This window comes from Xiphias gladius, chromosome 11 (genome assembly GCF_016859285.1).
Source record: "Xiphias gladius isolate SHS-SW01 ecotype Sanya breed wild chromosome 11, ASM1685928v1, whole genome shotgun sequence".
NCBI lineage: Eukaryota > Metazoa > Chordata > Actinopteri > Istiophoriformes > Xiphiidae > Xiphias > Xiphias gladius.
Genome location: NC_053410.1, coordinates 1,590,194 through 1,610,946, shown reverse-complemented (window position 1 = coordinate 1,610,946; position 20,753 = coordinate 1,590,194). Strand labels below are relative to the sequence as shown.

The following is a 20,753-nucleotide window of genomic DNA, read 5'->3' as shown; positions in this document are numbered from 1 at the left end:
GGGACACTTTTGGGGACATTTTTAAAATGTGACTGCACGTCTGGAAAGTTTTAAGAAAGCATGGACGTTTTTGGATAGTGAGGACAGTTTTAGGAAGGGAGGAAACTTTTGGCCGGTGAGGACAATTTTAGAAAGTGTTAGGAAAGTGAAGATATTTTTGTCAAGTCAGGACATTTTGAGAGAGAGAGAGGACAATTTTAGGAAGTGAGGAGTGACCTCTTTTTAGAAAGTAAAGACATGTTTGGAAAATGGGGACTTTTTTAGAAAGTCAGGACAGCTTAAGAGGGTGAGGACATTTTTAAAATGCCTGGTCTTCAGTTCTTCAAAGGGCTGGTTTTAGGGTTCTGGTGAGAACTGCTTTAAGGTTCTGGTGAGGTTTAAGGGCATGTATTACATTAGTCCATGTCCTCACAGATGTAGAAGTTCAGATGTTTGTGAGTGAGACAGTGAGGACGAAGTGAGGACGTTGTGGTCTCTTCAGCAGGCTGTTTGATCTGGGTTCTTGGATCTGGGTCAGGATTAAGCAAAGATTCAGGTTAGGCTGAGGGTGGAGGTCACACATTCATTCATGCATGCGGCTCATGAAAGAGTTTGACAACGTAAACGTCTGTGTGTGTGTGTGTGGTGATGTGTTTGATCATCTTGTGTGTCTCATTGTGGATTCAATGAAAAGTCTTTTGCTTTGGTTCGTGCTGACTTTGATCTGAGGTCTCATGCTGCGTTCAAGGGCTTTGGGGAAAAACTGGGAAGCGACAGCTCTGGGAATTTTCTCGGAGTACGCCGCACAGTTTACTGCTCCCAATCTTCCCCTTTTCCTGTTTTTGAACTCAACTTTTTAGGATTTATTTTCTGTACAGTTGTGTTTCATTAAAATCATAGAAATCACTTAATAATAAACAAACTGAACATTCAGCCGGAACTTTTGTCCTAGTTTTAGAAGCACAGTGTCACTTTTCATATGTTGAACATTTTCATTACAATATTTCAAATTTAATCCGTTATTCCTTTGTTTTCTATCCTGGCGATCGCATCAACTTTGCAGAGAACTATGAATGATGACGGCTGTTGCAGAGTATTTTTCGACCCCCACCTCATCATGGTGTGTTATATTTTCCACCCGTATCGTTAAAAGTGCGTCTGCAGTTCATCTCGCGCTCAGTAGTGTGAGAAAGTTCCTTCTAATTGCGCGACAATCTAAAGAGGAATTCAAAGTGAATGCGTCATATTTCATTTGAAGCCGTCAGGGGCTGCAACTAATGTTTGTACAAATAAAACAATGTTGAAAAATGATGATTACAGGCTGAATTCACCGTGCTCTGCATGGAGTTCGGCACATTACACCATGTTTAACGTCCATTATGTCGGCGGTTACGCTCTGTGTCTGTCTGTGTGTCTCAGATCCAGGACATCAGTGTGGAGACGGAGGACAACAAGGAGAAGAAGTCGGCTAAAGATGCTCTGCTGCTCTGGTGTCAGATGAAGACTGCAGGGTGAGAATCTACGCTGATCCTAAAAACCATCTTCCAAAGTTCAGACTACATTTCCCATCAGCCCCGTTGCCTCCTGTTCTCTGCCCTGAAGTGGATAAATGTGTTGTTTTGTGTTTTTTTTTTTTTTAACCTTTCTACTAGAACCTCTTTAGGAGCTTTCGCTCTCTTCCGGTCAAAAGCAGAGTGGCGGCTCGTACAGGCCGACCGCCTGCTCACTGCTGGTCCCCGTAGTTTAATTACACTAGTCATGTGCTGATTAACGCCGCGGCTCTATGACGTGGTGTCTCCAGTGTTGTGGGTCTCATGTGAGCACCTGACGAGCTGTGATGTCCTCCTCCTGTCCAGGTACCCGAACGTCAACATCCACAACTTCACCACCAGCTGGAGAGACGGCATGGCCTTCAACGCTCTCATCCACAAACACAGGTAGGTACCGTGTCACACCTCGTCCACACTGACTAGAGGGCTGCTGAGGGTTCTCAAATTTCATTCACAGTGGTCTTGAATATTTCTTTCTCGCCTGCCGTAGGCAGTAACGTTAGTGGTAACTGGCTGTTAGGAGACAGTTCATTGACTCATAATGGACGCGTGTGCATTTTAGCAAAAACCTGAGAGAGACACAAAGTCAACTGCAACTGACGGTCTGGTCGTTTTGTGTCTCTGCGGGTTTTGTGTCCCTCTGAGGTAGTTTTGCGTGTCTTCGCAGTCCTCTAGCCGAGCTCTGTGCAGAAACGTTAACGGTCACTTCATTCAGAGCCTCTGTGCCATGTAGCCCCGTTCAGTAATCCACGGATCCAGGTCATCACTCTGAATTATTTTATATTTAGCTGGGAAGTACTGAATGTGAGTCTGATATAAATGTCCATAAATTAATGTGCTTAAGAAATAATGGCTCGTTTGCCTTCCTTCTCTGGCCGGTATGGCCATGAAAAAGGTTTTAGATTGAATTGGGTGAGCTCTGCAGAATCCCTGAAAAGCTGCGTGTTTGGGCTGAAGAGAAATAGTCTGTGTGTTTTTTGTTAAAAATGTTCCAGTTTAGAGCAGGAGATGGAAATGTATACGTGTAACGCGATTCATCACCACAGCCTGAGCAGGTGTAAAACCTCGAGCGTTGTTTCATCAGACACGTGCAAAGGGAGACGCAGCGAGATTCAACATCTTTAGTTCGTCCTGAGTAGAAGTTTGCACAGTGACACACACACACACACACACACACACCAAGTCATCCACTGACACAGTAACTCCACCATCACGTCAGTCCCCATTTACACTGTTTGCTCTGTTTCCTGCTGCACCACTGCACAGGCTGTTCTTTAATAAGTGTCTCAGCTGACCAGTCAGCAGACCCTTCCCTTCAAACCTCTGACATTAAGACTTAAATCATGTCTTTATGCACACCAGACTAAATAAAGCCGATATTCACGGCAGTTAATCAGCAGATAGAAAATTGATTCATTTTTTTTTTTTTTTTTTGTGACTGCAGGCACGCCACGTCTGTTCAGTGGTTATTGATCATTTGAAGGTTTGGTCTTTAGCTGCGACCTTCACTTGACCTGTGATCGTCGCTCTCTTTCAGTTTCAACTGCGTATTATTCATCCACATCGTCCTTTTTCAAGGCTTTAATCTCCGGTGGCCGCAGGAAGCAGCCGCTAAATAAGACAAGCAACAGTAATTTAATTCATTTAAACTGGGAAATACGAGCTGAGGAGAAAATATTTTACTCAAAATATGTAAATAAAAAAACAAACCAAAAAACCTACTAATACTGGACCTCAGTATTTTTAACAGTTTAACCTTTCTCTGTTTCTTTTGTTTGGTTTTGTCGTTTGTTCTCTTCAGACCAGACCTGATCGACTTTGATAAGCTGAAGAAATCAAACGCTCACTACAACCTGCAGAATGCCTTCAACCTGGCCGAGCAGCACCTGGGCCTCACCAAGCTGCTGGACCCCGAGGGTGAGAGAGAACACACACACACACACACACACACACACACACACTTAAATCATACATATCACACGCTCTGATTTTTTTCGTGTGTGTCTGTGTGTGTGCAGACATCAGTGTGGACCACCCTGATGAAAAGTCCATCATCACCTACGTGGTGACCTATTACCACTACTTCTCCAAGATGAAGGCGCTGAAGGTGGAGGGGAAGAGAATCGGCAAGGTGACGAACCGCCGCCCCTCACGCCACACGTACTCTCCCCGGAGCAGACATTAAAGGGCCATTCTGTTGTTTCTTTTTTAAACATGCGTTTCTACCGGTGCGATGTCCAGGTGCTGGACAACGCCATCGAGACGGAGAAGATGATTGAGAAGTACGAGTCTCTGGCGTCCGACCTGCTGGAGTGGATCGAACAGACCATCATCATCCTCAACAACAGGAAGTTCGCCAACTCCCTGGTGGGAGTCCAGCAGCAGCTGCAGGCCTTCAACACATACCGCACCGTGGAGAAACCACCAAAGTCAGTATACGCGCCACGGCAGAATCCGAGTCATGATAACTTTACACCTTTCCCCAAGCTTTTCCACAGAACATGGCAGGGTGACGTGAAGTTAGTTCTGTAGTTTGGCTGCCTATCAACGTGGTCAACGGCTCACGGATGATATTAAGGCACTTTAAAACCCGCACGGGCCCCGATTGGTGTCAGTACCATTTCTCAAAGTCAGAAATCAGCCAAATCTGAACACGCAGACGTGAAACATAGATGTTTAGATCCAGCGTGACTCGTACTTTCGGGGGACATCAGTACCTCCGATGTCCATCACAAACAGTCGCTCGTAAATCTGCTTAGAAATCACCGAAAAAAAACTGGCTCCTTATAACTGCAGAACTTGCCTGAGAATCGTTACGTTTTTAAGTTTTCTTCAGTATCACACTAAACCAGTGATAACTGTCTGCGCGTCCACGGGTACACTGCAAACAGCAACTTCAAATAGCTAATTCGGCAGCTAAGAAATGAAAAATGAGCTGGAGTCAAATGAGGTACAACCCGTTAATTAGCGCTGAATGTAGAAAAATCTCTCTGAAATCCCTGCTCCGTACGACACCAATGTGGCTAATTATCGCAGCCGGGAGAGAAGAGTCATAAGGCTTCAGATTGTGAATCATTTAATGAAGAAACAAGACACTTCACTATTACGCTGCGAAGTCAACAAGACACACTCGTAAACACCATGTAAACAACTGACCAGGGGGATTCACTTATACAAGGCTCAAGGCATTCTCGACTAATCTGCAAAGTCTTACAAACAACAAAAAGATAAAAAGGATAAAAACATGTTATCAAAGAGATTTATATGTGTTTTGATGCGTGGTTTTTCATTTTTACTCAGGAAAAACCAAATAAACACACACACAAAGGCCAAGGCACCTCCCAACGTGGCGGACCGACTCCCTCCCTCTCTCCCTTCATCTCTGAGTGTAAACCAGATATATCCCCGTTTGTTAGTCATCTCTCATTTCTGTGTTTAAACACAGAGTTCCTCCTCCCACACTGACTGGAGGAGGACAACAAACCGAAAAAACACAAAACCAGCTGAGTCTGAGCAGAAATGCATATGAGCTTTCCTGAAAAGAGTCGGAGCGGATCTGATTGGAACAGGATTTCATACAAACAGCTGCAGAAATGGAAAAAAGAAAAGAAAACGCATACTGTTGTGATCATGAGCGAGGATCAGACCTTTCTTTTCTTTGTTTTGGAGCTGGCTTTGTGCTTACGCCTCCCTGAAACGTCTCTAAATGCATCAAGCTTAAACAATGAAATAGCTTTTAGAAGTTTCACAAACATATTTTAGGTTTTTTTAATGAATCCAGGGGAAACACGTGTTTATTTCTGTTGATCCACTTACACATAAAATCGGACATGAAAGTTTGTGTGTTACGCCTTCATGATTGGACACGAAAACACAAACACAGAACAAGACGCAAGAGGCAGAATGGCAGCTCTGCAACCGCTGTCAACTTTGTGCAGCGTAAAATGCCGCGTTTTTGTTGAGTTCTTTTCGTTTGGATTTCTCTCTCCTGTCGTTTTTGAGGCCACAGTTTGTGCCGTTCCATCAGACTCTGTTATATTGTACAGGTTTTTCCTTCATTTTGTCCTCTTGGTTGAAATGAAACCAGAAACCGAGGCCAAATGTGTGACACTAAAGCTTAACGTCTTCAGAAGCGATCGGTCTCTGTGATACCGCACTGCTGTACGAGGCTTACGCACCTGTTAACTCTCTGACTGCGTGTCTGTTGTGAGTGTAGGTTCACAGAGAAAGGAAACCTGGAGGTTCTCCTGTTCACCATCCAGAGCAAGATGAGAGCCAACAACCAGAAGGTTTACACTCCTCGCGAGGGCAAGCTCATCTCCGACATCAACAAGGTAACCACAGCGGCCGTGAGGTCATCTGCTGTCGGAAACCGCCGGAATGGTTTGTTGTTTCCGCCGACCGCCTAAATACAGGCTATGCTTAATTCTGACGTTGACAATGTCTGTTTTTCCTCGGTATTTTTATTTTCATTTCAACAGCGGGGGGAGAGTTCAGGTGAATTTTCAAAGGGAACGACTCCCGCCTTCCCGCAGCATTTGAGCCGGAGTTTTATTCATTTGTAGAAGTTAAAATTAAACAAAGGAGATGAAACTTCAGTGAAAAATAAAATGTATCACCTGTACTTACGTAACAGAAATCCGCATTTACAATGTCAAAGATACATGTAGTTTATGTAAGAAATAATGAGATTAAAAGATAATATTTAAAGTTAATTAATAGTAGTAGAATAGAAATAACAGGACAATACTTACATCCATCTATTAAAATCCTTTTTGATCTTTTTGGGTTTTTTTTATCAATGTGTGGAGAGGTAACGGTCACCTACGTTTTAGCCGCCATTCGTGCTGCTGTTTTGCTTAAATTGCGAATGTGTTTGTTTTAGGCGTGGGAGCGTCTGGAGAAGGCGGAGCACGAGCGGGAGCTGGCTCTGAGGACGGAGCTGATTCGTCAGGAGAAACTGGAGCAGCTCGCCAGACGCTTCGACCGTAAAGCCGCCATGAGGGAGACCTGGCTGAGCGAGAACCAGAGGCTGGTCTCTCAGGTAACACACACAGCACATGTTGGATCATATGTTGGTTTCTGCCGCGTTGTCACATTCAACTCTGTTTTTACCATCAACTAGGAAAATAAATCGTACATAAGAAAATATGTTTGGCTGCTAAACAACGGCTAAAAGTATCAGGGCGGATGTCTCAGTCGCAGTTACACAACACGTTGTACAGAATTAAACAAACCAACAGTTCACAAAATAAATGCGGATTCTGAATTTAGAAAGCAGAGTCCTTTTCCTTTTTCACATAGATTCTTATTTCTAAGCAATAAATAAAAATCTCAACTGACAATGGATCAATATGTTCCTCTCTCATCTCTTTGTTTCCTGTCCTCTTTCATTTCCTTGTTTCCTTTGCTCTGTCCTCCTCCAGGATAACTTTGGATTCGACCTCCAGGCCGTGGAAGCTGCTACTAAGAAACATGAGGCCATAGAAACGGACATTGCGGCCTACGAGGAGCGAGTTCAGGTCAGTTACCTTTCCACACTGGACCTTCTGCTGTCTGTTCAGGTTTACACCCAGGATTAGCTCGGAATAAACTGGAATCATGTGGAATGAAACCTTGATCGTGTGGCACTAAACAATAACTACATGGGCCTTTACCTTGATCCGATCAATCTCATTGATTAAATAGGTACAAACATTGATCATACCTGTCAAAACCTTGATGGCACAAATGTCAGCCTAGGTAGGATGGGTTAAACCCTGATTAGAAGGTCTAAACCGGGATGAGGAAGGTGGTCTTTGGTCTTAATTGGTCTTAAACTTTTGTTGATCAGATTGGTCTAAACCTTGAGGAGAAGGCTGAACATCATGATGGAATCGGCCCAAATGTTGAAAGACTGGGACTAAATCTGGTTGAGACGGGTGCAGACTATTAATTTAATGGGTCTAACCCCTGATAAGATGGATGTAGACTTTTAGAGAAAGGGGGTAAACCTTGATCAAGAGTAAACACAATAAACCTCGATAAACCTCCAGCTGTTGGGACACAACCAACAGCTGGAAACCTTTTATTAGATGGAACAAGGCGGTAAATGGACATAGTTACAAATGGAAGAAAACAAGCAGAAATAAACTCAAGACAACAGCGACACCAGTTGACGCATATAACACAGCAGAAAGGAAAATGACAAGTAAATGAATACAGAAAGATCCAAGGAAGCAAACGAGCACTTTCTGGCAAATCCTCAATAGCTACTGAAAAGGAGCCGTCATCATTTTAACAAAATGAACGAGATAGTTTTACTCTTTAGATGTTTTTTTTCAAATGGAATAAACCTCCTCAGATTGGAATAAGTTGTAATTATATGACCCACACTATGTGACATTTTGATCAAGAAAGGCCTACACCGCCGTCAGATGGAAATGAAAGGTTTATCACTGTTGATTCCTGCGTAGTAAACCAGAACGAGGCAAAATCTCTCTCTTGTTGTCCATCCCTCCCTCCCTCCACACGTTCCCTTCCTCCCTCTCACTGGTGCAGGCGGTGGTTGCCGTGGCGAAAGAGCTGGAGGCGGAGAGTTACCATGACATCAAACGCATCACAGCCAGGAAGGACAACGTGATCCGACTGTGGGAGTACCTGCTGGAGCTGCTGAAGGCCCGCCGGCAGAGACTGGAGCTGAACCTGGGCCTGCAGAGAGTCTTCCAGGAGATGCTCTACATCATGGACTGGATGGACGAGATGAAGGTACAGAGGGGCAGGGTCCAATCGGGGCGGGGGGGCGTAACCTTTGAATTCCTTTTCAGTGGAGACCAAAATGTGTCAGGTGCTGAAATCTTGGTCAGATTCTTAGTCTTGTTTATTTATTCTTTCATTAGATATTTTCTGATTTGAAACAATCGTTTTTGTTGTGTGTGAGTTGTATTTTATGTGAAGTTCTACATTTAACACTGATGAAAGTTTGGTTTAGTTTGTGTTGTCAGATGTTATCATTGTGTTTTGTCCCAAAAAAATCTTGAAATATTGAAACTGTTTAGTTTTTCTCCTTGGTTGAATCAACATCTAATTCATCCTCGATAAAAGGGACAGATCAAGGACAAATTGAGACGCATTTCCTGTTGTGCAGGAAAAAAACGAAAAGAGAGTCTCAGCCCATTTTGGAGACATGGAAGAATGGACAAAGCTGTTCTAGAAGTTTTGGAAAAAGTTGTAGCTCTGTTTTTAGACAAGCAGCGCCCTCTCTCTGTTCTGGGCTGTAAAGTGATCCGGAACATTTTCCTGAAAATATCCAGTGACTCACAGTGTAAACTTCACTGCAGAAGCTGAATGAATGTCTCAAAATTAACCTGCTTGTGATCAATTGTTGGCAAAATGTGATGTAGCACTAAAATCCTGTTTTGACCTGTGAGCCTGGTTTGTCTCCCCGCAGATGCTGCTGCTCTCTCAGGATTATGGGAAACACCTGCTGGGTGTGGAGGACCTGCTGCAGAAACACGCCCTGGTGGAGGCCGACATCGGCGTCCAGGCCGACCGCGTCCGAAACGTCAACAGCAACGCTCAGAAGTTCGCCAACGACACCGAGGGTGAGACGGACGGGATGGACAGATAGAGGACGTTTTCGAGTGTCTCCACTGGGCAGAAGAGATGAGCAGGACAGTGATCTTTTCTCCTCTCTTCCTCAGGTTATAAGCCATGTGATCCACAGGTCATCAGGGATCGGGTCGCTCACCTGGAGTTCTGTTACCAGGAGCTGATCCAGCTCGCGGCCGAGCGGCGAGATCGACTCGAAGAGTCCCGACGCCTCTGGAAGTTCTTCTGGGAAATGGCCGAAGAGGTTATTATTATTCATTTTGTTATCATTATCTGTAGTCTACCTGGTGTTTAGGGGCTGTGGATCAGACTCTCTCTGGACTTGGGATCATTTGCTTTGCTATTTGCTCCGCATCTTTTTTTTTTCTTATCACTTCACACTGACGCTTTAGTGTTGTAACCAAGAACCTTTGACAGTTATTAAACTACGACATGGTCCGGTTTATCAGAATTTAAAACTGACTGCGTTTGGTCTGAGGTGATGTAACTAAGGCCCGAATGTGTGTGTGTGGATTTGTAGGAGGGATGGATCAGGGAGAAGGAGCAGATCCTGTCCTCCGAGGATTATGGGAAGGACCTGACGGGCGCGCTGCGGCTGCTGAGTCAGCACAAAGCCTTTGAGGACGAGATGAGTGGGCGGGCCGCCCATTTACAGCAGACCATCAAACAGGGCGATGAGCTGGTGGCCAACAACCACTTTGGAGCCGATAAGATTAAAGAACGAAACGAGGACATCCAGGTAGGCTGCACCTGCACTGAGAGTTTGTCCAGTTTCAATGAATACAACAAAGGTGAAATGCACAGTATCAAATGCTGGCAAATAAAAACCTTTTATCAGGGACTGTCCCACTGAGGACACTGAGATCTTGTCTTTGGTGCTTTGGGGAATGAGTTTTTTGCAACCTGTTACTATGTGAGAATATTTACCATCGACTACAACAGCTTCTATTTTTAAACTGGGGAATCGGCTCTAGTGTGTCATATGTATCCTGTTGCCCCTGCTATGGGATCTAATGAAGACCGTTCACCTTCCTTCCTTTGTTCAGTTTTACCTTTGTAGCATTTACGAGGTCTGGTACAAAGAAAAAGCTCTGGACTAAGGAAAAAGTGACTTTGCATGTAAATGCTTCCTTGAACATCCAGAATCTAATCTAACTATTGCATCACTTCCTAAAACCTTTCTTCGTTTCTTCCTCCCTGTCCCCCGACCTCCTCTCTCCGTGCTGTAGGAGCAGTGGGCGGCTCTGGAGCGTCTCTCCGCCGTCCGTAAAGCTCGTCTGCAGGAGGCCTGCAACCAGCACCAGTTCCAGGTCAAAACTCTCGCACACACTCTCATGGTTTCTCGTGGAAATAGACTGATTTGGGTTTGAAAGCACAAAGCTACACTTTCTCTTCCTCCTCATTCGATTCAGTTCTTCTGAGTTATGCAGCAGCCAGAAAAGACGGCAATATTTTCAGCTGTACCCCGAATTTTTTATTATGTACATAGTAAGAATTTTCTTTTTCAAGTCAGACAATCTTTAAGACGCTGGCAAAAGGAAACAAAAATCAAAAATGAATTTATGAATTTTCTGCTCAGGCAACAAAAACAAATCCAGATAAGAACCAAACTCTATTCTGGTCTGCAGGGTAAACGCTGACACCTCAAAAAGGAAAGATTACTCTTGCGGCCAGGACTGGGAAACTTTTGATATTGTTGTAATGTGCTCTATTACACAACGCTTGATTTCCTCTCTGCAGGCTGACGCTGACGACATCGACACATGGATGCTGGACGTGCTGCGGATCGTCTCCAGCGTCGACGTCGGCCACGACGAGTTCTCCACTCAGGCCCTGGTGAAGAAACACAAGGACGTGGCCGAGGAGATCGGCAGCTACCGGCCCGTCATCGACGCTCTGCACGAACAGTCCCGCACTCTGCCGCCCGAGAAGGCCAACTCTGAGGAGGTGAAACTCTGAGAAACACCACAAACACAACACCGACCACTGCGGAGTCTGACATGAGAGCAGGGAAGAGCCTCATTTAATGGTTCTGGATCTGTGAAGAATCCCTGTATTATGAAATGAACAGCATGTGTTCATAAACTGAAGGAGCTGTGATTGTAAAAGTCAACCAGAGGTCCATTATTCATTTTATGTCAAGACTTGAGACTGTGAAAGTATTGAATATCAAGAATGTGTGTCCATTTGGTCTGAGCTTTTCTGGAAGGCGCTGCACTCGCCCATGGCCTTCGGTTGATGCCGGTCGTGTATTTACAGGTTCAGGGCCGGCTGGCGGGCATCGAGGAGCGTTACAAGGAGGTGGCAGAGCTGACGCGGCTGAGGAAGCAGGCGCTGCAGGACGCCCTGGCCCTCTACAGGATGCTGAGCGAAGCCAACGCCTGCGAGGTGTGGATCGACGAGAAGGAGCAGTGGCTCAACAGCATGGAGATCCCCGAGAAACTGGAGGACCTGGAGGTGGTCCAGCACCGGTGAGGACCAGACCGGAGGGTTTAGTTAGACAGCTGTGTGTGGATTCTGGGTTTATGCAGGTCTAATAATCTTTGTTTCGTGCCGCACTTTTAAAAACAGAAGGGCCTTAGAAGCATAAAAGAGTAAACGCAAGCCAGAAAAGGGAGATAATGAACATTTTGAGGCACAAGGAAAAGTTTTTAAATTCCTGGGGTCAGTGAATCTGGGGCAAAGTGTTTGGAGGCTGGACACAGCTGTGGGAGGACTGACTGTAATAGGCTGAGACAACTGTCAATCATTTTTTTACAGCCTTCATTTCTCATTAACGAAACAGTAAAGTGGCTCGAAATCTTTCACAGTGCACAGTCAGTCCCTGTTAAGTGTTGGTGGTGCGTTCGCGGACGGGCTGACATTGCAGAATTAGGTAGTTGATTTGATTTGATTCATAAAACAACACGCACATGACACATTAACAAAACGAGAAAAAAAGAAGAAAACCAAGAAAAAAACAGATTGATTCCGAAATGCGGTGAATTTATAAACTGTGAAAAGGATCGTGTAAATTTAATTGTTTCCTCTGTTAAAACAACAGAGTTTCCCCTATTTGCTAAAATTGCTGTTTTTGTCTGACCAGCAGCCAAAAACCCAAAAACATTCAGCTAAAAAGCCGCTAGTTTAGTTGTTAGGAAACCACTGAAGCTACAACTAGGGATTCTTTTTTTTTCAATGGTTTTTGCTTGAGAGCTAATCTGTTATTGAAAAAGTTCCTGGTTACTTTTCTGTCAGTCAGCAAGCGGATTAATTGACTGATCGATTCAGCTCTAATTTTACGCACCACCATCAAACACTTTCGAGCTGTCCCTTCTCCCTGAAAGGAAGAAGATGGGTGTGAACACCGATGGTAGGTTTGGAAAAGAAACGGTCTGGGGTCATTGTGTTTATCGGAACTCGACGTGTAAAACCAGCAGCGTTATTCGCTCAACCCAGTTTGTTCTCCATCAGTTTGTCCCGGTTGATGTTTGGACGCTGCAGAGTGAGACAGTCACAGTCAGACTGTGGGAACCAGAGCAGTAAACTGTTGTTTACACCAGACTGTCTGTGTGTGTGTGTGTGTGTGTGTGTGTGTGTGTGTGTGTGTGTGTGTGTGTGTGTGTGTGTGTGTGTGTGTGTGTGTGTGTGTGTGTGTGTGTGTGCGTGTGTGTGCGTGTGTGTGCGTGTGTTTTGGACTGTGGTTACATGGTTTGTTCACAGCAGCCTCTGACTTTGGTTTTCAGCAACTTGTCTTTCCATATTGTTTGACCACAAAGCATCACATGGATGTTTTCCCAGTCTAGTTAATTTTGTGTGTGTGTGTGTGTGTGTGTGTGTGTGTGTGTGTGTGCGTGTGTGTGTGTGTGTGTGTGTGTGCGTGTGTGTGTGTGTGCGTGTGTGTGTGTGTGTGTGTGTGTGTGTGCGTAAATCAAAAATATTGGAAAAATGTCAAACTTTCTCTGGTTCCGGCCTCTCAAATGTGAGGATTTGTTGCTTTTCCATGTTTCCTATCACAGTAAACTGAATGTTGTGAATATACACAGTTATCAGCCTCAAGAATCCGATATCCGGACTTCACATTTACCTGGAAAACTGGATTTCTTCTTCACCGTAACATGGAACCGGGTCTTTCAATAATGACAGAACTCCTCACTTTATGAAATCCAAAAGTTAAAATTGAAGGTGTTTATGTGTCTGATGACGCGACGGTTTGTGACTCGCTCCATCTCTGTCCAGGTTCGAGAGTTTGGAGCCCGAGATGAACAACCAGGCGTCCCGGGTCGCCGTGGTGAACCAGGTTGCCAGGCAACTGATCCACAGCGGACATCCCAGTGAGAAGGAGATCAAAGCCCAGCAGGACAAACTCAACACCAGGTAATCTAACGGGGATTAAAAGAAGATCGTACACTGGGATTATCAGGTCATTTACACAGTCTGTAACCACGAAATTGGTTGAGATTAAACTGGTGAATAAACTGGAATTTATTAACCGGTGTGCTGGGCTCTGCTGGGAGTTACGGTATGTGATTCAAAAGGGATTAAATAGGGAACTAACTTTACACGAAATGGAAATAAACCAGGACTGAAAGGAAACTGAGGCTGATTAAACAGATAATTTAGCAGAGATTGAAAATGTAACTGGGATTAAACAGACAGTTTGGCTGTGATAAAACATGTATCTGTGGTTTAACCAGGTAATTAATTGGGATTCGGCAACTATCCACACTGGGATTAAAAAGGAAATTTAACAGGACTCATTAAATGGGGATTAACCAGGCAACGAAACTGGGACTTTAGTGAGATTTAAAGGGAAGGTGAACTGAACATGTCACTTCAGTGAGATAAAAAGGCAAGTTATCCTTGAATAAACCAAGCAAGAAAACCAGGATCAAACTAGTAAATAAACTTTGATTTTCAGGTAAATACAATTGATTTAATCAGGTATCTAAACTTTGTCACCCTCTTAATTAAACAAATTAATCTGATAAATAAAGTGAGATTAAAAATGAAAATAAACTTCAATTACAGAGACATTAGTGAGTTTAAAAGGTAAAGTAACCTTGAATAAACAGACTAGTAAACTTGGATCAAGCAAGAAATAAACTGGGATTAAGAGGTAAATTAAACAGGTAATAAAACTGATTAAGAAGGTACCTAAACTGGGGTGAAACAGTTATCTTAATTATGTTAAACGTAGATGGAAATTTAAATAGGTGTAGTAATAAACACAGGGCCAGGGTCCAATGGGCCACCAAAGTTTAAATAAACTGGGGTTAAGGAGTTGAAGAAACTGTGTCTAAACGTGTAAATAAAGATAAATCAGTTAAATAAACAAATTTAACAGTTAACTAGAGGATTGATCAGGTAACTAAAGGTTTATTATTTTACCCGCCAGGTAACCCCCCTGGCGGGTACCTGGTTCAGTCTCAATATTAGCTGATATTGTTACTAATTGTGTCCTGTTCGTCCGTCCAGGTGGAGTCAGTTCAGAGACCTGGTGGACCTGAAGAAGGACAGTCTGAACTCGGCTCTGGGTGTCCAGAACTACCACCTGGAGTGTAACGAGACCAAGTCCTGGATCAAAGAGAAGACCAAGGTACCCAGAGTCCAAAAACAAAATCTGCTCCTACAGCACTTTAACCCACTACAGTGACTGACACACTCTTAAAAACTCTCCCCTCACTGGCTCTCTGTCCTCCAGGTGATCGAGTCCACCCAGGAGCTGGGGAACGACCTGGCTGGCGTCATGGCTCTGCAGAGGAAGCTGACGGGGATGGAGCGCGACCTGGCGGCCATCGGAGACAAGCTGGGTGACCTGGGAAAGGAGGCGGACCGTTTGGCCTCCGAACACACGGAGCAGTCTGAGGCCATCAAGGGACGTCTGGCTGAGATCACCAGCGTCTGGGACGAAATGAAGGTAGGAGGATTTCGGTCACAGTATAAGAACAGGGGCACCTACAGGTGACCTTAAATCTCTTTTAAACCTTCAGCAGCAAATTGAGAAAAAGCCGTTATCTTCCAACCAAGAGCTTAACGCGCTGAAAACCAGCTGCAGCTGCCCCCAGTTCCTGATTTGAATTTTCCCAAAGAGACTAGAGTTTTGTAATTTTAATGGATCCCAGAAAATCTGTCCAAACCAAAGGGGACAGCTTACATGAAGATTTTATACCCAAATCAGTCTGCAGGTTCTTTCTTAGGATAGCAATAGAAGCCAATCATGGAGATTTTTTTTTTTTTCATTCCAGGGAAACCGTTATGGACACCCATTGTGTTTAAACTCTGTATTTCAAAAACATAAAGAGATCCATGTCTCAATTTCTTTTTTCCAATTACACAATAAAGAGAAATACATAATAACAAAATGATGCAGTGGCAGTTGAAGCCATGTATGAATCCCGTCATCAAAACAAACTCCTCTTCTCTGTGATTAAATGATCCCTCTTTCTTCTGTTTGCAGGACACCATGAAGAACCGGGAGGAGTCCCTGGGCGAGGCCAGCAAGCTGCAGCAGTTCCTGCGTGACCTGGACGACTTCCAGTCGTGGCTGTCGCGGACGCAGACGGCCATCGCCTCCGAGGACATGCCCAATACGCTGGCCGAGGCCGAGAAGCTGCTGGCCCAGCACGAGGGCATCAAGAACGAGATCCGCAACTATGAGGAAGACTACCAGAAGATGCGGGACATGGGCGAAATGGTGACACAGGGCCAGACGGATGCACAGTACATGTTCCTGCGACAGAGGCTGCAGGCGCTCGACACAGGCTGGAACGAGCTGCACAAGATGTGGGAGAACCGACAGAACCTGCTGTCCCAGTCCCACGCTTACCAGCTGTTCCTCAGGGACACCAAGCAGGCCGAGGCCTTCCTCAACAACCAGGTGAACCTGTGATCTCATCACTCCTGCACTATAGCTTTGGTCTGAACCCCACACTGCTGGAAACACATGTCACCTAGGCAAAAATTAGAAAAAAGTTAAATCAACTATTGAGAGACTTAAATGTTCAGGAAAAAATGTACTGACTGTTGAGCTAGCTATGTGGTTTTCCCATTAACTTCAATACAATCAGAGTTTTCTTGCAGCACATCTAGTGGTCACTGAAGGAACTGCATTCCAAGGCATTAAAAACAATTTACAGAGCATTCATTTGTTTAAATGAATACTTTGACATTTTGTGAACATGAATCAGGTGATTCAGTTGGATTTCAGTTTCATCTCTCTGTGTCCCATATAGAGAGAGGTCGAGGGTGAGGTTAGCCTAGCTTAGCACTTCTGGAAGCAGGGGGGAAACTGCTAGCCCAGCACCATCAAAAGGGATAGCAGTTTCCCCCCTGCTTAAAACACAATTTCCACCAACTTTAAAGCGGTCTGGTTTAAATGGTGTATTTTCTGTGTAGAAATAGAAATGCAAAAGGAGACATTGTGGTTTTAGCAGCAGTCTACTGTCAACTAAACTCAGCAGACTACAGGATGGATTGGGGACTAGCCTGTTAACAAGATACAACGGGTAAATTGACCTCTTATCTGACTCCGGAGAAGACAGGGAATGGGTTTGTTTGCTGCAGTATTCTTTTAAGCCAATAAAGGGGCCATTATTGGAAAATCAGTTAGGATCACTTCCATGCCGGCTGCTAAGCTTTCGAAATAAGACCATTTGAAAACTGTAGGATGTTCTTGCGTCTTCTCAGACTTTGTCTCTGCTGTAGAGACGGTATATTTCAGAGAGGAGTAGTGTGTGAGTTAGGATTTCATGTGTTTGTTGTCATGTGATCAGACCACAGAATGAAATATTTTTTCGTTAATGCTGTGGTGCCGAATCACACACAGACAGTCACCGTGATCAGCAAATAAATCTCTGTCTGGGTGTCTGTCTAGTCCAGGATCATGGGGACGAGACCAGATCTCTCTCACACACAGACTGTCCAGGGTGCACAGCACCTTCCACTCAGTGCATGCTGGGAGAGGCTCCAACTTCACCTGACTATGTACAGGATAAGCAGTTTAAAAAAAATACACAGAAGTAGAGCCGGAACAACTAGTTGATTAATCGCCAGGCAGGAGGATTTTCTTTGTCTGTAGTAATTGTTAACTGAACATCTTTGGATTTGAACTGTCGGTCTGACAACACAAGACATTTGAAGACATCACGTTGGGCTCTGAGAACTTGTGATGGACATAGTTGACTTTCATCCCCTTTCCTTCCATCCACCAGGGCTGGATCCTTGCTCTTTGACTCTCAGAAGGTCAGAGGCTGCCATCAAGTGGTTGAAGGACTCCATTAAAGCAACATGTTTATACAGTTTAAAATGACTCTCTGTATGTTTCAAATCATACTATCATATAAAAACAAAAGAGTTCTTTACTGACTAACAGGAGACATATTCTACATCCAATTTATAGTTGAAAGATCCAAACATTATTAGTTTGGATGTTCACCAAGTGGTTGAACTTTGACATTACAACTAGCTGAGAGTGACATTTCCTCTGTGTTTCTCTTTCAGGAGTACGTCCTGGCTCACACTGAGATGCCCACCACTCTGGAGGGGGCCGAGGCCGCCATCAAGAAGCAGGAGGACTTCATGACCACCCTGGACGCCAACGAGGAGAAGATCAGCGGCGTGGTCGACACCGGCCGCCGCCTTGTAGCGGACGGCAACATCAACGCTGAGCGCATCCAGGAGAAGGTGGACTCTATCGACCAGAGGTAAGATACTGTTAGTTCGTACCGTACAGGGAATTTGTTTACTAAAATTGATTTGTACCAAAGTGATCGCTGAGTTATTGTAAGAAAATTAATAAATGACTAATTTAATTAATTAAGTCTTTCATCAAGTAACCAAACACTGAATAAAACTTTTCAAATGCAAAGATTTGCTTGATTTTCTTAAAGTCTTTGAATGTTGTGGGTTTTTTCACTGCTGGTCAGCCAGAGTAATACATTTTAGGCCATGAGCCTCTTCTTTGATAACTTGTATTTATTTATTATTTTTGGACTTTTTATACATCACTGACGGATTCATTTATCATGAAAATAACTGTTAGTTGCAGCTATGCAAAGGATTTTTTTTTTTTTTAAATTAATTGATTAATGTGGTCACAGCAGATTTAAAGGCTATAGAAACAGGCTTGAGACTGTAATAGTTGAGTCCCTGGACTAAAGTAAATCGTTAACACTCTCCTGTCCCTCATTAATTACCTCCCAGTAGCCCTTGAGCAAGGCATTTTGCTCCTGCCTGCACCAGATCGGCTGCTTAGTGACTCAGGCTCAAAAAGTAGCTTTTATTATATCTGGAAATAGGAAAATGTCCTGATCCTGCAGGTAAAACTGAGTTTAGTTAATCCTATTCCTTCAAATTCAAACGTATTGATTTTGGTTCTACAGACACAAGAAAAACCGAGCAGCTGCCAGTGACCTGCTGATGAGGCTGAAGGACAACAGAGACCTGCAGAAGTTCCTGCAGGACTGCCAGGAGGTGTTTAAAACAACTTACCTGCAGTGACTTACTGGAGAATGCTTGTTTAAGCAAGAATTGGTTTGGGTGGTTATAAGTTGAGATAATTGCCTGTTTTGTCTTTAGCTGTCACTGTGGATCAACGAGAAGATGCTGACGGCCCAGGACATGTCATACGACGAGGCCAGAAACCTCCACAGCAAGTGGCTCAAACACCAGGCCTTCATGGCCGAGCTGCAGTCCAACAAGGAGTGGCTGGAGAAGATCGACAAGGTAGGAGGAGCAGCGGAAGAAAAAACAGAGGGAACAGGGAATGAAATGAAAGACCAGGCCCCTATCTAAGTGAATGGGGAGAGAGCCATAACTTCACTTTCAGTGGTCACCGGGACATAAAAACTGCATAGACTCATCAGTCAAATTTGGAAACCAAAAAAATGCTTAAAAAGTTGGGTGGCTTTGCCTCAAAATAAGGTTTAATAATCCTGAATGCCACAGGTTACACTTCTACTACACATACGCAAGGTTTTGCTTGCATCAGTGCAACAACGTGATTGGCTTGATATGTTTCCCATTCAGCTGTTATAAAGCAGACGATTGGCTTTTGGGGGGAAGGGGCGGGGTATATGTCATACGAGCGCCATCATTGACGTTACGGACTTTTCTGTTCAAAATGCATTAGGTGATTTGTCTCCTTTCTTATAACGTCTCGGGAAGGATGCACTTGGTACTCTAGATCATTCCTAAGTATCTTCAGTGACGATGCTTTCGGGAACACCTCTTAAGCTTGAGAAGGTTAATAAGATGGATTTTAAGATCACCGTAGACTTGAGATGCTTTTGGGAAATGAGGCCTGATCTTGGGCTGTTTGGTGATTAATTTGGTGATGATTGTCTGTCTAATATTATCATGCAGACACATTGTGGGGATGTTTTCATTGGCTCATCAGAGCAGAGTATTAAAAACAAATACTGTCTTTCAGGACGGGCAGACACTGATGGCAGAGAAACCAGAGACAGAGGCCATGGTTAAAGAGAAGCTGGCGTCCCTGAAGAAGATGTGGGAGGACCTGGAGTCGACCACCCAGACCAAGGCCAAGTGTCTGTTTGATGCCAACAAGGCCGAGCTGTTCACCCAAAGCTGCGCAGACCTCGACAAGTGGCTGGCCAGCCTGGAGGGCCAGCTGCAGTCCGACGACTACGGCAAAGACCTCACCTCCGTCAACATTATGCTCAAGAAACAGCAGGTGAGGAGCCGAGGGGAGATCACATTTGCCTCATTGGTACAATTCTTCAGATCCATACAGTAATGGTGCTTTAACATGAACATTCTTAGTGCACTGAGCTTAAAGTTCGTAAGCTCCTGCTGCGTCAGTGTAACTGAGCTGTCTGCTGCTTCACTGACTGTCATCATTCATTCATGCCTTCCTGAAAACAAATTGTAAGTTTTCCCGTAAAGCCTTTCAGTTTGACAGTTCAGTTTCTCTTCTACTAAGGTCAAGAGTGGCGCTGACACACAAAACTGTAAATGGGAACTTAGGGAACTCCTACAGGGAAAAGAAACTGAGCCAAAAACTTTTAAAGGATAGTTATGCAATTTTTCAAGTCCACTTTAAGACAATCCTCACATGTACTCTGAAAGAGCTATTGGTCTGTAATCATTCCCTCTGGCCATATTGGCTGTGAAATGATCCCTTCCTAAGATGACTGCACTGTAGGAGATAGAGGACAAAATCTACGGCCCTCACTCTGTGTCGAAATGGCTTCTGAAGTTTAGCTGAAGTTAATATGAGGCTTTAGCATTCTGGGCTAGACAGGTGCCTTTCTTCCCAAGTTACAGACTTTTTACTATGAAGTTTCCTCTTTGTGTTGTTATCCCTCCACTGCCGCTCAGAATGGGAAAACACTGTGCATGGAAACATTCAGGGATTTCTTCATTAAAAATTAACGGATTTAGATGAAACTTGTTTCAGATATTCATGTTCCCCTCAGGAAGATTTGTAATAACTTTGGTAAATCCTAACCTTTTCAGGTCAAAATATGATTATGTCCAATACTTACATTCACAACCAAATACCCATAAAACTAAAGACATTCCCATCAGCCTCAGCTGTACTTTATGTTTACTGCTAATTAGCAGATGCTAGCATGCTAACACGCTAAGCTAAGATGGTGAACATGGTAAGCGTTATAACTGCTAAACATC

The 20,753-nt window shown here is 44.1% G+C and overlaps 1 protein-coding gene across 1 annotated transcript in view; it reads left to right on the top strand.

The window, feature by feature from the left end:
* Positions 1-20,753, top strand: part of LOC120796370 (spectrin beta chain, non-erythrocytic 1-like) — a 98,712-nt gene that overhangs the window by 48,679 nt on the left and 29,280 nt on the right. Inside the window, 23 exon segments of the mRNA XM_040139148.1 lie at positions 1,399-1,490; positions 1,836-1,916; positions 3,331-3,446; positions 3,548-3,660; positions 3,771-3,958; positions 5,746-5,863; positions 6,415-6,573; positions 6,956-7,051; positions 8,070-8,276; positions 8,959-9,112; positions 9,212-9,363; positions 9,640-9,858; positions 10,349-10,429; positions 10,860-11,066; positions 11,379-11,590; positions 13,338-13,475; positions 14,577-14,697; positions 14,803-15,018; positions 15,559-15,978; positions 17,601-17,803; positions 18,482-18,572; positions 18,678-18,824; positions 19,531-19,794. Of these exon segments, the coding sequence (XP_039995082.1) occupies positions 1,399-1,490; positions 1,836-1,916; positions 3,331-3,446; positions 3,548-3,660; positions 3,771-3,958; positions 5,746-5,863; positions 6,415-6,573; positions 6,956-7,051; positions 8,070-8,276; positions 8,959-9,112; positions 9,212-9,363; positions 9,640-9,858; positions 10,349-10,429; positions 10,860-11,066; positions 11,379-11,590; positions 13,338-13,475; positions 14,577-14,697; positions 14,803-15,018; positions 15,559-15,978; positions 17,601-17,803; positions 18,482-18,572; positions 18,678-18,824; positions 19,531-19,794 (3,795 nt within the window).